General features: G+C 49.3%; 1 protein-coding gene across 4 annotated transcripts in view; it reads left to right on the top strand.

Moving 5' to 3' along the window:
* PPP2R2B (protein phosphatase 2, regulatory subunit B, beta) overlaps nt 1–15421 on the top strand; it is a 429967-nt gene extending 414546 nt beyond the window's left edge. For 2 of the 4 annotated variants that reach the window (XM_012727842.1, XM_012727844.1), the window contains 3 exons: nt 6103–6272; nt 12226–12317; nt 14696–15421. In XM_012727842.1, coding sequence (XP_012583296.1) covers nt 6103–6272; nt 12226–12317; nt 14696–14975 — 542 coding nt within the window. In that variant the 3' untranslated portion in view covers nt 14976–15421. The remainder of the gene's footprint in view (nt 1–6102; nt 6273–12225; nt 12318–14695) is intronic. The other 2 variants (XM_012727841.1, XM_012727843.1) reach the window with 1 other exon arrangement.
* Nucleotides 15422–17508: the final 2087 nt, after the last annotated feature.

Below are 17508 nucleotides of genomic sequence, written 5' to 3'. Positions count from 1 at the left end.
CTCTGCTTCCCCTCCCCCCTTCCCCACTCCAATCCCCTCTCAAATCCCCTCCCATACCCACTCCCATTCCCTTCTATCCCCACTCCAATCCCCCCTACCCACTCCCTTTCCTCTCCCATCCCCACCCCCTTCCCATTACTACTCCCATTCCCTTCCCACCCATATTTCCTTCCCTTCCTATCCCCACTCCCACTGTTTCCTCTACCCTTTCCCTCTCATTTACCCACCCACTGCCATCCCCAATCCCCCCTCTTTTCCTCCTTTCCCTGCCATCCTCTAAACCTCCCATGGTCCTCTACTCTGCTCCAACCCCTCCTCCTCACCACTTTTCCCTCCTTTCCTCCTACCTTTCCCATCCCACCCTCTTCACTCTGAACCCCATTGCTGTTCCTCCTTTCCCCAGTATTCCCCCATCTCAGTCCTTTCCCTCTCCCCAGCTTGACCATTATCCCCCCTTCCTCTTCCTTTCCATTTCACTAGCCCTCCTCCTGTCCCAACCCTTCTTCCAGCAACCAACCCTCTCCTCACCCCTAATTCCTCCCCTCTCTTCTCCCTTACTGCCAATACCATCCTGACCCCATCTCCACTCCCTGCTCTCCCACCCCATGTCACCCCCTTTCTGTCCCCCTCCCTTACCCTCTCCCCCACACCCTTTCTCAGCCCTCTTCCCATTCCCCTTAATCAACACTCCCTTCTAGAAGTCTGCCCCCCTTTTCTAACCATCCCTGAATCCTCCAACCCCTAGCCCTACCCCTGATTTAAATGCAGTGGTAGTCTTTTCTACCCCCACCTCATTGCTGGTCTTTGCCATCCCTCCCCTAGCTTTTTTACCCTTAGCCTCCATCATTTCCACCCAACCATCTATGGCCCAAAATGTCTTGGGGAGTTGAGGGGGAAGGTCCATCTTCTGTAGTGGCTTCCTGCTGGAGTGGGATGTAGAGCTGTCCCTACCTCAAGGGCCTGGGGTCTTTTCTCCCTAATCCTAGTCCCTGTACTGACTAGTGCTACTGGTTCTGGAAGGCGGCTTAGTGGGAGTGCAGGTGGGGGCATCTGGGCAAGTTCCAGCTTGATAGTACCTAGGCAAGAGGAAAAATTTGAAAATGAGATTAAGTAGGCAAGTTCCAATGAGAAGAAAAATATTTTAGCTAAGGGCCCTGGGCACTTCAGCATCCAGGAGAGTGCCTCATGGAATGTTCCCCCGCCCCAGGGGAGAGACTGTTTTCCTTTGGCAGCAATAAGCAGATGATGTTAGAGTTTTTCAAGGCATTGGTGGCTGAGGGGCGAGAGCTAACATTAAAGACTAGAGGAAGAATGGGTGAGTGGCAATCAGTTTGGGGTCTGCATCACCACTCACTTCGTGGATGGCGGTAGCCTAGGCCCAAGTGAGCAATCCTTTTTGTTCTCCTTTGAAAAGGTATTTCCAGAAGCACAGCCAATGGGCCACACCAATCGAGGTTCCAGAAACCATGTACTGTGGGGATTCCTGTACAGAAATTACAGACCCAGTAAATTCAGCAACAGAGAATCTTCCACTGATGAGGCATAATACAATGAACAACTTTTTGTCAAGTCCAAAGTCTTCCCCCTATCCCCCCCCCCCAAGAGCTTAATCATTTGTATAAAAGGGGCAAGGGGGGCGTGGCATTGATAAATGACTGGGACTGGGTTTATATATCTTTTTTTTTTTTAAGATTTATTTAAGTACACAACTGGGTTACAGGCCAGAGGTGCAGGGCAATGAGAGGACCAGAGACAGAGTGGGGAGCAGAACAGGCAGATCGCCGAAGTACACTGCTGAGGGGAGCAGCGGGCGGGTCAGGAGAGGTCTGCCGCGCCATGTGGGTCACCTCCGGGGCAGGGATCAAACTCGCAATAGGAAGGCTGCGGCTAGCTCTGCAGTGCTGCATCCTAACTTGTTGTGCCATCAGGGAGGGCCGCTTATGTGTCTTTGAACAGACATCACATTGCAAGCTTGCTGGTCAGGAATAGAGGGCAGCACTTAGTTTTGATTATTGCGTGAGTAGCTACCTGGGCCCCAGATAACATGCGCAGTCCTTTGGTGCCAGCCACTGACTTCCAGGTTCACCAGCAAAATAATCAACAAACTAGTTGGAAAGTTTCTGGGTTGTGACGTGGGAACCACTTTTACCAGACAGGCAAACCCTGCCTGGACTGCTTTTGGCAGGCGACAGGGTAGTTGTCCCCATCCAGAGGTACTGTTTTCAGTCCCATCTGGCTCCCACGAGGGAGCCCAGAGTGCTAGAGACCGGAAGCACAGACTGGCTGGAGCCAAGCTGAGAAGGGGGAGGTGGGGCCTTCCTGGTCACACAGTGGGTAAGGACACAGCACTGTAAGCTGGCCACAGCCCCTTCGGTACAGGTTCGATCCCCGATCCCCGCCCCAGAGGCGACCACATAGCACAGCAGACCTCTCCTGACCCGCCCGCTGCTCCCCTCAGCAGTGTACTTTGTAGATGGGCCTATTGTGCTCCCCACTCTGTCTCTGGTGAAGCCTCTCACTGCACCTGCACCTCTGGCCTGTTCCCCAGTTCTGTATGTACAAATAAATAAATCTTTAAACAAAAAAAAAGGAGGAGGAGGATGTTGGTCCCAGCTTTGCTAGAAGCCAAGTGTCATCAGTGAGATGACGGCCAGGATAGTCAGGATCCCTGGCTGGGGAAAGTTGGGTGCGCGCCAAGATTAAATCAGAATTAGGGATGACAGTCCGCTTTCCTAAATGTTAAGGTCTTATCCCTTTCAGTTTGGCAGGGGCAGAGTGGGTGCTGGGAAGGACAGTACAGGACCTGGCCCAGGCTTCAGAATGAGGTGGACATGGCCTGGTTTTCAGAAGTACCAGGAAAGGGCCGTCTGTAGGATGCTGTTCTGCAGGTTGAATCCAATTGATACAAAATATTTTATCAACGTGCTAACCCTACTGCAGCCTGAAAGGGACCAGAAATTGTTATTAAATGTTACTCACACATAATTTTTCTCCACCCTCACTTCAGTTTTAACAAATGGTTATGGACAAATGCAACAGCGCACTGGCACCAGAACACGATCATGCCCACCTGTTCTGAAGACACCTGAGCTGCAGCCCCCACTGGGGGTCTCACAGCCCGCCTGCAGGCCGGTTTTGCCACTCAGGCAGGGGCCCCTGCCAAGGGCTCAGACATGCCTGCAAAATACCTTTGTCTTTGGGTAGGCTCCTCTCATGGAGTTCCCAAAATGTGCTGGAGTCTCGGGGTCCCCCCAAGAGAGTGACATTCATTACTCGTCCTGGTTAACTGAAGCAAGGCAGCAGGTCTCTTCAAGGATGCTGAAATCGGGAGACTCCTGAAAACACCTGGTTCCCAGTCAGAGTTTCCGCCACTTGATTTTAGAGGAAAAAGGAGAGTCTTGTCAGACTTATGCAAACTTAAGACCCTGCCAGGAAATACCCATATTTACTACAAGTCCTATAGTTTGGAGGGAAGAAAAGCAAATGTTCCCATTTACTCATGAAAAAGATAGGATTTGAATTGCTGCAGATCAGAAAGTACAAAGAGCAGCTTTCTGGAAGAAAGGGCAAAATACTGAAGCTGATATTAAAACAGCCTAGGTGCCCTTCGCAGGGAATGCAAGCCCAGGAAGCAAGCCTCCGCCTCTGTGGGCAGTTAGCACGAGTGCAGTGTTTTCATTGAGCTCCATGGTTTTCCAGCTCCATGACAAAGCTGTATTTTCAGCATACTGCCCATTTCTTTACATAAATGTTCCTGATTAATCTAGTAGTAAGTAACCTCTACAAGCAGTGAAAGACTTACAAGCGAGCATATTTAAAATCTGAGTGTAAATTAAAAGGCAAGAACAGTTAATCTTGTGACATATGGATTTTAGAAGAGTCAGAATGGTCCAGTAATATTCTAGCAAGATTTAAAAAGTTTCCTACGCCTTGGAACATCCTTACCAGCTTACAGATATGCTGAAAAGATGCAGCCATTTTTCCTCTGATTCAGTGATGAAAGGACACGTCCTGCCCAGGGAGAAGCCTTCTTTTCTGCTTTATTTACTCTCTAGGTTTAACCAGCTTGTTTTCTTATAGCCCAAGGGGAAAAGGACATCCCCAAGAAGATCATATTGAAATGCTGACCACCGGGTGACAGCTAAACAAGCTGGTGCCAACCCGAGTTTCCCCCCAAATCTCCAGCTGCCCACATCACAAGGATGGACTTGCCGGTCTGTGCCCACTGCCCCTGCCTGCCCATCCCTGAAACCTGGGTCAGTGCCCTTCCTCCGCCAAAGAGCTGGACTGTGGTCTCTCAGACACGAGTCTGCTGCCCTCCTCACCTTGCGAACAAATTAAACAACTCTCTTCCTCCAACTGTTTCCTTTTATTGGCTGAGAGAAACTGAGACCGGGCATTCACTAACAAGATGTTTCCCACGCCACCTGGTAAAACCACATGGGCCCAGTAAAATCTGAAGCAGATTTTACTGCTTATGAATTTTGAGAATAGAGAAGTTCTGTTACAGATTTAACCCATTGGGACACATCTTTACAAAGCACATCATTACCCAAAGTGAGAAGAATCTTTAAGAGCAGAGCTAGTTGTTGGACAAGGGTCAGCCACACCGACTGATAGATTTTTCACTTAACCAAGAGCGCCGAGGCATTTAGACTAACTCAACAGTCCTTGTTGTGAAAAGATAAGGCAGTTTAGAATGCCTTAGTCCTTTCTGTAGATCAAAATTGAAATTTGGCGTTAAATAAGTATACTGATAAAGCTTAGCTTCCTTTCCTAGCAAATCCTGGAAGTTCAGTCATTCTAGATAAAGCCATCTGAGGTGGTTAACAAATTCATTATCAAATTAGGCAAACTTTAGTTTCTTACAAGAGATTTCAGCAAAGAATGATGACCGGAACAGGTCCAAGATGAGGTTACTGTCTGGAATTCCTGGGGTCGGTTTGGAGAGGTGCTGGCCTCAGAGAGCGGGGGGCCCTTGGCGTACCCTGAGAAGTTGCAGCAGTGCTCCCCTTTCAGCGGCACGTGGAGCATTTCCCCACAAGGCAGGGATGTTTAGTTATAGCCAAAAGGGAAGGTTTACCCAAAAAAAGGAAAGTACGCTTGCGCAGACACACAGGGTCAGAAGGAGCTGACCCTGGAGGGAAAGCCCCGTGACTAGAAACACCTGCTTCACAGGCGGGCAGGTGAGCCTTCAGGGAGCCGGCCAATGCCCGAGTTCTTCTCTGTGGGAGGGGCTCATTCCTTTGTGGAATTGTTAACTGCTGTTGGATCAATCACCTCTAGGGCGTGACTAGTAGATCTGAAAGGACTGGCGATTCTCTGCCAAGGCTTTCATCTCTGTATCCCCATCTCTGGCCTGCACCTCCAGGTACTTTCTGGAGCATCTGATACTTGCCAGTTGGAGTGGAAGGGTCTTATTTCTATAGCTGGTTTAAGAACTACAGTAATCATTTCTACGCCACCACCCCCCCACACACATCCAGTTTCTGGTCTGTGTCACCTCCAAACTAAATTTTCTATTGTCAGCCTCCATCACTAACACATGTTGCCACATGAACCTTGAAAACATTACACTAAGAAGCCAGTCACCAAAGACCATGCATTCCTTGATTTCATTCACGAGAAATTTCTGGAAGGGGCAAATCCATACAACCAGAATGTGCTTGCTTACCTAGGGCTGCAGGAGCCTAGTGGGAGACAGGAGAGGCTCATGAAACAATTCTACACTTGGATCGTGACGGCGGCATGTCTGTAATTAAATGAGTACATTTGAGTGTAAATACATTCTATCTCCAAAAAAGAATGTGAAAGAAATGTCCTAAGTAGATAAGATGACGCCAGGTTTCAGTACGTGTAGCGACACCCAGAGAACAAGGGAAATGTGACAGGGTGAGTTTCTCAGACCTGGAGCTTTTTGTAAGTGGGTCCCTGCCAGTCCTTCCAAGAGAAAGAACACACAGAAACCGGTAGCGCTTTGCCGAGAGGTCTCCTTGGCCACTTAACAGTCCTCAGGCACCTGCCCCGCCCAGCCGGCCGAACGTGGTAGAGGCAACCACGAGAGTGTGCTAACTTCCTATCGGTTCTGCTTTTGTTCTGCAGTTTTTGAAGAGCCAGAGGACCCAAGCAACAGGTCGTTTTTCTCTGAAATTATCTCTTCAATTTCGGATGTGAAATTCAGCCACAGTGGGAGGTATATCATGACCAGAGACTATCTGACTGTCAAAGTCTGGGATCTCAACATGGAAAACCGCCCCATCGAGACTTACCAGGTACATAGAACTGCCGTCCTCCCCTTCGCAATCGTGAACACTTTCTCGGGGGGGACTTCCACATCAGCCTCTGTAGCACAGGCTTAAAATGCAAAATAATGAAAGTGCTACAAGCAATTAGTGGCCCAGAACTGAAGTCAAGGATACATATGTGGGACTAGAATTCAACTTTACCCCTGCTCAACACTTAGTATGGGAGAGATGCCTTGGTTATAGCAGTAAACAAGAGACAGGGTCCTGCCCTCCACAGCTGCCTGTCTGGTATTGATGCCATGAGGAACAGGGACTGAGGCCCAGCCCAGGGGAAAGGCTTTCCTGGAGAAGTGACTCCTGAGTTTTAACTATAGTGAACTAGCCAGGAAAAAAATAGATTCTTAGAATAACAGGTTCATAGGACTGCAGTTAAGAAAAATGTGTGGTCCAAAAGACCTTGATTATGGAACAGAGGGCAGAAAGATGGGCCTGGAGCTGTAGGCCCTGATAAAGTAATTTAGGTCCTTACGCCTCTCCCTTGAGTGCAGTGGAGAGCCATTAAAAGGTTTGACACAGGAAATGACAAATGGGCCTCCCTCATAGCAGAAGGGGTTAAGGCTCAGCACTGTGCAGCAATCCACAGCCACTACAATATAAGTTCGAGCCCCAGCCAGGGAGGTGACCCACATGACTCAGCAGATCCCTCCTGACCTGCCCGTTGCTCCCCTCAGCAGTGTATTTCAGTAGTGTGTCCATTCTGTTCCCCACTGTCTCGCTGAATCCTCTCATCCCCCTGCACCTCTGGCCTGCACCCTAGTTCTTATATGCATACCAAAAAAAAAAAAAAAACTTTAAATAAAAGGTTTAATACAGGAAATGGCATTATGAGCTTGTTAACATGTGTTTCCTGTTGCAGTTTGCCAAACAGTTTAAGAAATTTAGATTAAGGAGATGGTAGCAATCCTGACTAGCATAATGATGGGGTCTAGAAGGTTCTCTTGGAGTGTAGAAGTTTCTCTTGTTGAGTGAACATGGCGGGAAGAGAGTGTGGACATCATTTCTTCCAAGAAATGTTGTTCTAAAGGGACCTGAGAAACAGGATACAGGCTGAAGGTGTTGTCACAGCGTGTCTTATGCTGGCAGGAAGAGGCCTGTAGAGAGGGAGACCCCGGCAGCAGCAGTGCCCTTGAGGGAAGCAAGAGGTGTAGACTCCACTGCAGAAGTGGCTTTAGGTGAACAAGTGACCCAAAGGAGGAGAGTCAGTAGTGACAGATGCAGCTCATAACCTTTGTGATGGGAACATATAGATGGCTCTCCTTACTGTTTCTGTTGACTCAGTCAAAAAGAAACAAGGTCATCAGCAGACTGAGAAAGAAGAAAATGTATAAATATCATGTAGGAGAGCGACTCATGAGGAAACATCGTGGGGTTATCCGGGGGCTCTGTGTGGGGTTGGAAGGTTTGTTTCTCCCCAGCCACACTCACTGCACGGCCCAGGTGAGGAAGGGCAGAAAGTCAGGTTCCCCCAAAATGAGGCTTTGCCAGTGAGTACAATGAAGAGAGGGAGAAACGATTCCTCGGGCAGTGGCTGCCTCGGTGGGCTGCTGGATCTAAGGTCAGTAACAAGGGAAGTGGACACAGGAAAACAGGCAGGTCGGTGGACTTGACCTGACAGAATCAGGATGCTTGCAAAGTCAAGGTCAGGTGTTGGCAAGGAGGGAGTCTTGCCAAGGAGTTGCCCCTAAGCCATGACAGATGCATAGCATTACCAGGGAAGGAAAGGAAAATGATGAGGTCAAGTAACAGAGACCAGCATATTTTGGTCCCTCAGAATAACGGCAGGGAGAGTAAAGTAAGGAGTCAGAGTTACGTTGAGGAACAAGGCAGAGGACGTCAGAGGACTTTCCGACCACATGAAGGGGAGGGTTGGGTGGCGTGAGATCCCCAGAAGCAACGAAAAGCCCACCTGCCCCACCTCAACAGGGACAGCACAAGTCCAGGGTGCTTCCTGCCACTGCACACTGTTTGGAATCTCACCACACACCCTGGGTGAGTGATAAGGCAAGATGCCACAGATAATTGGAAAAGTTCATCAGACAGTGTTCATCCAGGAGAATCTAAGCCCGAGTTGCCTGGGAGTGGCACCTTCAGGGCCAGCGGAATTTCAGAGGAAGAGGGAAAGTTCAGAGGGGTGGGGCAGAGGCACTGAGTCCCACCGGGTATGGAAAGTGGCTTTGGAGCCAGGATTCTAGGCTTTGAGATAGTTTTGGTCAGCCCTGTGGTTCCACGAGGATCCCTGATATTTCGGGTCTCAATGTCCACGCCACCTGCCCCCAAGCTCTCACCGCCATCTGTCCTCAGCCCAGGGCTGCGTCTACACTGGTGTCCTCGCCCAGAGCTCAGACATACCATCCAGTGCCACAGCCCTTCATGCAGAAGGGAGGCTGAGCCAGCAGAAGCCCGGGCAGGCGGTACTGACGGGGCCGGGATGAGAGGATGTGCATTCAGGCTACACCGCGGCGACACTAATTAGTGCTCCAACATGCCTAGCGAGTCGTGACTTGGACTCAGCAACTGAGGAGATTTAGTTAGGGGTGACCTAGGAGGACATTCTGTGAGAAACTGGCATCACAGCACGTGCAAAAAACACAAGATTTTTTGAACTGATTTTAAAGTAATTTGAATTTATGCACTGTATCAAAGATGGTAAGTAAATTCTGGACCTAGGAGCATCTGGAACACTGTAGAAAAGATGACGAGCCCAGTTCTGAGTCAGTCTCTAAAGCCCGCGCTAGGGGATGGGCAATGGCCCATTTTTACTCTCATCCACGCAGTAGCTGACCTCAAGCACATTTCCATGAACAGAAACCTATACTTTTTTTTTTTTTTTTGATCCACTCATTTCAAGCTTTTCTGTGGAACAGAGGTTGCCAAACTTTAGGCCCAAGCCAGCCCCATGTTTTTTGGAGATAAGACATTTTATTGAGACACAACCACACCCAATTTTTTGTGGCCCATTTTATGATATATTGTTGAGTAATTCTGGCAGAAACCAGTTTATCAACCCCAGAAATAGAAAATGAGCCCAGCGGTGTCTCCTCAGGCCTCATGAGCAGTCCGCTAAATCCACACCTGCGGACACTACTGGGAGACATGGGATGGTCCAGGCCAGGGGCCGCTGGAGTGTGAGAAAATAAGCTTCATGTAGGAGGAACCCTGAAGCCCCCCCTGGCTCTCTAGGAGGTTTTGTGTAGGTGACTTACCTTATTCGCTCCTCTAAGTGAGAAAGGTCAGTCTCCCTTGCTCAAGTGCTATTTGTGCTATTTTCGTTTTGTTTTGAACAACAGAACTCAAATGTAACATACCTTGAGAGGGGGTCTTCTTTTCCTCCAGATGCCTTCAAGTGGAAGCAGGGAGGGGTCCCCCAGAACTCAGAAGCTGGGGAGGAAAAATAGCGGTTGAAACTAAGTTTCCCCTTGAACCTTCCCTGACAGTGTGTTCCTGCGAATGACCTACACTTCCAAAGCGCAGTTTTGATGCTCACCAAATATTACTGAATATTGGTAAGGTGAATAATAAGACAAAATACCAGAGGTAAATGATGAGGGATCAGAAAAGGCTCACAAAGGAAAATACAGCCCGAGCCAAGTCTTAAGAGGCACACCTCTGCCTGCTTGTTATACTCCTGAATTATCTGCAAGACAAAATTTGGTGCACCCCCACCCCCAAAACAAGTTGATCCTAGTAAAGACATGAATACCTCTTGCCCACCCTCTGCCCAGTGTTGGATGCTGGGAAGTCCCGCATTAGAGAAACATGCTGAGCCAAGGGTTTCCAAATCTCTCAGCACACTCAGAGCTGTGCCTTGCCGTGAACATACTCCTGAAAGAGTAAGAAAAGTGACAGGAGATGAGGCTGAACTTAAGTACCTCTTCTATTCTTCTTTTCCCTGCAAGATGTAGGAGAACTGGACAAGTAAGATCACAAGTCTGGCTTCCATTGCTCACTGGATGGATTCCCAGCTGGGCATCCTTCCCCTCCAGAAGCTCCTTTATTTCCTCCCGACTATACAGAGCCCAGAGCAAGTCCATGATACAGGCAAAAGTTAGGCTTGCTTTCTAGAAAGAGACAGATACTGGGGTCAGGCCACCTATCCTTCTGAAGAGAAGTTCCACTACCAACTGACACCCATAACCTAGCCATTATTTTCCTCCAAGGAAATCATGTGAGCTGCTTGGATAGGGGGGCGAGTGTGACCTCACTCCTTGACTAGAACCATGCACACCGGTGAGCCTCTGAGCTCAATGTCCAACCAGGACCCTGGGGTCAAAGTGCAGCTGAAGCCCAGACTACAGGGGGAGACCCAGACAGAGCCATCACTCTTCCTCTAAAGAGACTGAAGCGGTGCTGTGCACTTCTCTCTGCCCTCACTCCTTCTCCCTCCCCCTAGGGCTCAGCTCATGAGACCCCCCGGGGGGTTTTGTTGGGTTTTCGGGTTTTTTTCCTGACCTAGATCCTGAGGCTCAGTGCCCATTTTGCTGGGTGAACTCAGACAAGCAACATGATATCCCTGTACTTCATGCTCCTTTGAAGGGAAAGAACGCTAGCGCTGACCTAGTGCTGACTGGAGAGATGAAGTGGGGTTTTAGGGAGGAAGCGCCTGACTGACGCTACCTCCCTACCGGTGGGTTTCAGAAAGAGGGCGCTGAGCAGAAAACCGAACCAGTAGTTATCCTCTGAGCCTTAGGTATCTACCTATTTGTCGTCTATGCCTGAGTTGTGGAAGGTAGCTGGAGAAAAATACCCAACTGCTAACCATTTATAATTCTCTCCAGCCACTTTGAACGGCCCTCTGTGCCTTCCCAACCCTGTGCTGCTACCCACACCCCCTCACTCGCCAGCTAGTCATCTGTCAGGCTCATAACCTGGCTTCGTATTTCACTGAACAACTGAACAGGAGGGTCACCACAGGGTGATCCCCCTCCAGACATCTCCACATCATCACCCCAAGATTGAGAGTGCAACTCCTCCATCCTCCCACTTGAGAGAAGCCCCCAGAGCCATCTTTGACTCCTGTTCTCTCCACACTTCACAGTCGCTCCACAAACAAATCCCATCCTGTCCCTGCAAACATGCCAAGACACTCTCTGGGCTTCTAAGCCATCATCTGTCACCCTGGGACAGCTAGTCTCCCTGCCACCATTGTCCTTGAACTTGTAGTTTCTGCCACAGCCCGCCAAGCTCAGGGGTCCTGTCTGTGATGTCTCTTCACTGTGGTCAGAATAAAGGGCTGTGTCAACCGGCCGCCTGTCTCCTGTTGAGATGCCAGTGCACCAAGTGTATTTTCCTCACTGTTACAGCCCAAGCATGTACCGAGCATCCAGTTTGTGTTGAAAAACTAACCAGGTGAATGGAGTCTTCTGATGCCTATCGCAAGGCAGCTTAGAAAATGGGACTCCGGGCCCTCCCTGGTGACACAGCAGGTTAGGACGCAGCACTGCAAGTGAGCCGCAGCCGCTTCAGTGCAAGTTTGATCCCCATCCCAGAGTTGACCCACATGGCGCAGCAGACCTCTCCTGTCTTGCCCGCTGCTCCCCTCAGCAGTGTGCTTCATCTATCTGCCTGTCCTGCTCCCCACTCTGTCTTTGGTGAATCCTCTCACTACCTCTGCACTTCTCACTTGTACCCCAGTTCTGTATAAATAAATAAATAAATAAATCTTAAAAAAGAAAGAAAGAGAATAGAACTTTGCCACTTCATGGTCCCAGCACTGTGCTACCTTCTAGGAGGGCAAGCAAGTCATGCCAGCATGTCGTCAGCCAACCCTATCTTACAACTCAAGGGCCGGGAGCCAGACCCAGGGCCCTCTGACTCAAGGCACGCTGGCATGGAAGGAATGAACAGCTCCCATCTAAAGAGGAGGCAGTCACAGAAATCATTGTCTTTTTGAATAACTCACCCCTCTGTGTTTTCTCCCCAGGTCCACGACTACCTCCGCAGCAAGTTGTGCTCCCTTTACGAAAATGACTGCATTTTTGATAAATTCGAGTGTGTGTGGAACGGGTCAGACAGGTAAGAAAGGCTGTGTGGCCTTCCCAAGGCAGGCAGAACGGTCCCTGGTGCTTGAACCGGGTGCAGCCAAATTGAGGTCAAAACGGGGCTCTGAGGCCTCGCAGGGGTGCACTGGCTTGTCACTGGATGACTCCTGAGGTCAGGCCTGGAAAGAAGGAACATACTTGAATTCTCTTCGGGACTGGCACAGGTGACCATTTAATATCAACAAGAAATCCCACCCGACACACAGGACAGCCCCCGGCCCCTGGCAGGACAAGCTGCCTGGGAAGAGGATCACTAACAGCCCGCCACGGTTTCCAGCATAAAGCATTTGAATAACTACAATGTGCACTTTCTAGATCAAAAACCATCCCTTAAAGCTGCTAGTGTAGACCTGGCCGAAGGCCCTGGTGGTTCATTAGCTGAATTCTAGCCAGCCTCATTTGTCACAGTCCACGTGGTGATTTATTGCTGTTTTAAGGCCTTTGATTTCAACAATACTTCATATTACCTCCCAATAGTTCCTTTATGGTTTGACAAGTACAGATGATGCTCCACCTCCAGGAAAATGAAGTGCAGGCGAACTGGGTTGATGTCAGTCCTGACGATGGTGGCACAAGCGTAGCATGGGGCTGCATTGATGTCCTGTCCCGCCAGGCACTCCAGGCCCGGGGACACCAGCTCGCTGGCCCTGGCCTGGCTTTCTTAGCCGGTGAACCCAAAGGAGTCTTCCACTTAGCTGGCCAGGAGGAGTCGCCACAGGGCAGAGGATACAAGCCACTGGGTCCAGCTGGCACAGGAGAGAGGGCAGAGTGAGCAATAGACACACAGCAGCAAAGGCCAAGAAGCGAGCCTCGGCCCAGTCTACATCTCTCCCAGCTTCCCCTCTCTCTTAACCTGAAATCAGTGCCGCTCTAGGGACCTTCACACACATCCCTCTATAGAACTCTGACCACAGTCTGAAAGGGGGTTTCCTCATCTCCATCCCACACTTGACAACACCCGGCGCTCAAGAGACAGGTGCCTGCCCGAACTCCTCAATGAGCCAGGGAGGTAGGGCAGACTAACCGAAGTTTGGAGTTTGTGTGCTAAGAAATAGCCTTTCTAGGACCGAACCATTGGAAACTTGTATCTTAGGGTCACACAGGGTTGAGACATTTTGAAAAAAAAAAAAAAACTTGTTTGTGTTTAGAAACCAGTGGGGACACCGATGTCAGTTCTTGGGGAGTAGAGGCCAAGGCTGAGCACTCATGTGGGTGTGGCTTGGAGGCCAACCCCTCCCCCCACCCCCAACAGGGTGCTGGCCCATGCCTCTCCCCTCCCCTCTGTGCACTCCTTGTGTGGGGGCAGGGATCGAGATGCGATCACAAGCAGAACACCCAGCACTGCAGACAGGGAAATAGCAGCTCACTCTGCTGTAGAGATGAGCACATTTCACAGACCATTTCTTGGAGCAGAATAACAAAATCTAATCCTTGATTAATGTGCCTGCACAGCTGATGGTGTGCCCCCAAATCAGCCCCCTGCTGTGACCCCATCTTGTCATTTACCTGAGTCCTGTGAAAACAGAGCCATGCTATACTCTTCTGTCCTAACCAGCCAGAGCTTCTCCCAGAAACCAGCAGAGCCCACCTCTTGGAAGCAGGGGCGTGGGGAGGGGAGAGAGGGTTGGGGGGGAAGGGCAGGTCCCCCAGGAACATCATGTCCAATTGTCACCACCATCCAGGATCCCATTCCTTGCTCCTGGGAGACGGTCAGTGTTCACTTCTCTCATCAGTTGTAGCTGGGAAGGGACAGGCCTGGTGAAAACACAGAAACCAACCATCAGTCCACACCGAGTCTATCTCCCATCCCAAGTCCTTTTGGGATTTGCGCTTGGTCACGTCTCTTCCTGTGTGACCAGAATGACATGCGTTTTTCTGATGAGCTTTCTCAAAAGGCTTCGCTTAGAGCTAGAAGAGGTGGAACAACAACCCCCTCACCCACCATGGCTGTGTTTTAAATGTCTAAATGTACAAACGCTGGCTCCCTCCCTCCCAAGGTGCGAGGTGTGAGGTGGTGTAGGCAGATCTGGGGTATAAAAGCCTCTCACTTACCACAACAAACCGCAAGGCATCTTCCCACCAGCAGTAAACAAACTGTTATCTCCGGCCTTCACGGCCAAGCCCAGAGAGCACACTGTTGTGAGTCAGAGGGAAATCAGCCCTGCTCCAGAGCCTGCTTGGTCTTTCTTTGCTTGTTCTTTTTTTCTTTTTTTCCTTTGCTTGTTCTTCATCCAACCTCTGGTGCCACCTCTGAGCTGGCCATCCTGGGCTGGCATTAGCGCCAGAGAGACGCATCTTGCTCCCACCTCACGCCATGGCACTCAGTGGCTCCCTCTCTCCTCTCTCACACAGTGTCATCATGACGGGCTCCTACAACAACTTCTTCAGGATGTTTGACCGCAACACCAAGCGTGATGTTACCCTGGAAGCCTCAAGGGAGAACAGCAAGCCCCGGGCGATCCTAAAGCCACGGAAAGTGTGTGTGGGGGGCAAGCGGAGAAAAGATGAGATCAGCGTCGACAGTCTGGACTTTAGCAAAAAGATCTTGCATACAGCTTGGCATCCTTCAGAAAATATTATAGCAGTGGCGGCTACAAATAACCTATATATATTCCAGGACAAGGTTAACTAGGAGGGCAAGTTATTACTTAATAATCTCACATACTGAATACTAGTCACACCTGGTTTTAAATGTTTCTTTGGGTCTTCATTTGATGCATTGACTTTACTTTCCCTCTGCAGAAAACGATTGGAATCTAATTAAAAGGAGTGTCACTTTCCCAAATCCCCAGTTCTGTAAGAAATTTCTGACCAGCCCAATACATTCTGGGACACGTCTGTTTAGAATCGAGAGCTGCCAGCTGACGGTTCTTCCATAGTTGACTTGAATTTCTGATGCTTTTATTGCCGAGTTTTCTGTGGTGGGTCCAGTGTTTCGTTTCTAGGTGTCTGCTGAGATGAAATGAGATTGTCTGTAGTATTTAAAGAGAAAAGAGATTAAGTTTTTTTTTTAATTGAGCAATTCCATTTGATTGGAAAAAAAATCAACAAAACAATAAACACCGTTTACTCTACTCTTACAGAACTTCTTGGTTTTGTGAAAAATCAGAACTAGTCAGCACCGCCTGCCCCTCCAGGATGTTTTTCTTCCATTTTCCTTGAACCATTTCACTTGAGCCAGAGATTTATTTCCCGTGGCTGCTGAGGGGAACAGAATAAGAAGGGAAGGGACAAGCCAACTCTGGTGTGTTCCATTATGTAAGCGCCATAGAAACAGCCTGAGAATTTTGGTGATGAAAACACCACAATGTTCCGAGGTCATAAAGACAAGACTTTCCACACAGTTCTCAGAGTTAGCTTGGCAAGGGGGTGTGGGGCCAGCTTCCATCCGCCATTGGGTACTCTGGCTTTTTTGTCTTCTCAACTGACTCCGTATAACCCTCGCCTTATGTGTGTGCTGGCTTTCTCTATTTAGCCGTTTCCAGCTCCATTGTTGCTGGGGTTTCTAAAGGCCAGGGCCCTGGTTGTTTATTAGCTGCCATTCTGAGAGAGCCGCCCCTGACTTCCCTGCGAAAGGCGGCTCTGTTCTTTTTGGGATGTTTCTCCTGACCAGCCCCTCACTCCCTCTGGGTTTGGTAACTCAAAGTAACAATCTCCACTGCAGCTAAAGTGAAATTGGCCAATAAAAACTTATCTGTAAAATCGATCAAGTCCTTCTAAGCCACCTCAAGCTCACCAGAACAAACCAGAGGGCTCTCTTCCTACAAAAACTGCATCCAATCCTCGTTGAGACTGCGATGGTAGTTCATCCTTCCCTCCCCCCCCAACCCCGATTTAAATCTTCCAGAAGGTCCTATTTGATACGCCTCTCTCTGGGAAGGTGACTAAATAAATCCAAAGACTTATCGATTTGATGAGGAGGCTTAGGGAAGGTGTGGGAGGCAGCCGAAGCATTGTCAGGCTGGGTGTCTCTATACCTGTATTGGTGACTCATTTTCCCCAATTTCCATCTAGTGAATGACAAATGGCTTCAAAGAGGGGGTTTTCTTTTAAAGGACTTTAAATTATTTAAAGAAATCTTTCTTTCCACTTGTAAAGGCATCAGAAGCCCTGACTTTCAAATATAATTTGTTTTGGAGGAGACAGAAATAGTGAAAGAGAGTTCCTTTCATTCTAAGCTACTGCGCATTTAACAACAATTTTTGGCAAGCAAATACTAGCTTCATCAACATGATTTTGTGAGATGCAGAAACAATGAGGTATGAAAAAGCACATCTCAAAATGGAAGCAGCGTGCCGTGAAGACACGACTTACTGCTGCTTCTGTCTTCTCACCTTGGAGAGCCTCCCTGGCGTCTCTCACACACACCCAGGTGCACAGGCCCTGACCCGGGCTCTCTGGGAGGTTCCTGGCTGGGACCAGACTCCTGGAGGAGACCTGACAGCAGCATGGTCAGAAACTGCTCCAACTCAAAGAGAAACATGTGCCTGGGTGGACAGTAAGCACCCCTGGGGTGCTACCTGCTTCGGATCTGCTTCCTTGACAGCCTTCTCTCTGCCCCACAGGGACCCAGTGCCTGTGTGTCCCAGACGGGGTTGAAACAGGTCAGTTTCTCATGTTTGAGCATCAACTCATGTCTGTGCTATGACTCAACGTTTACGAAAGCAACACAGCCTCCAAAGAAATAATACAGAATGTCAGCTTTAATGTGCTAAGTATTTTTTTCTGACCTACACATATAACCATTAACCTAACAAACATGTATCCCTGCACCAGCTGCAATCATTCGGGAACTACCGGGAACATACATATCCCTGTTGAGCCACCAAGTAAAGAACAATAAGTGTTTAGCAGTATCGAGCGCCTCAGTGGACAATGTCGCATTTGGGAGCCAGGCATGCTCCCCAGGACACAGGGAGGAACAATCTTGGTCATAGTTCTACAGGAGTCACAATCCCTCCATTGCCTGCACTGGTTCCGTAGAGATGTGAGCACACAGACGTTGAGGTCTGAGAGCCAGAGAAGGGGGGATTCTACCACACACCTCAATGCTGAAGTCTCCACACTAAACAAAGACTGCAGTGGGGCAATCATCCTGGGCTCCTAGACAGGAGCAGGAGGAGAAAGCCCCAGGTACCAGGCCCCAGGCAGCAACAGCCACATCA

Source organism: Condylura cristata, unplaced genomic scaffold, assembly GCF_000260355.1.
Source record: "Condylura cristata isolate star-nosed mole 26May11 unplaced genomic scaffold, ConCri1.0 scaffold00021, whole genome shotgun sequence".
NCBI lineage: Eukaryota > Metazoa > Chordata > Mammalia > Eulipotyphla > Talpidae > Condylura > Condylura cristata.
This window is presented reverse-complemented; position numbering and strand designations above follow the sequence as displayed.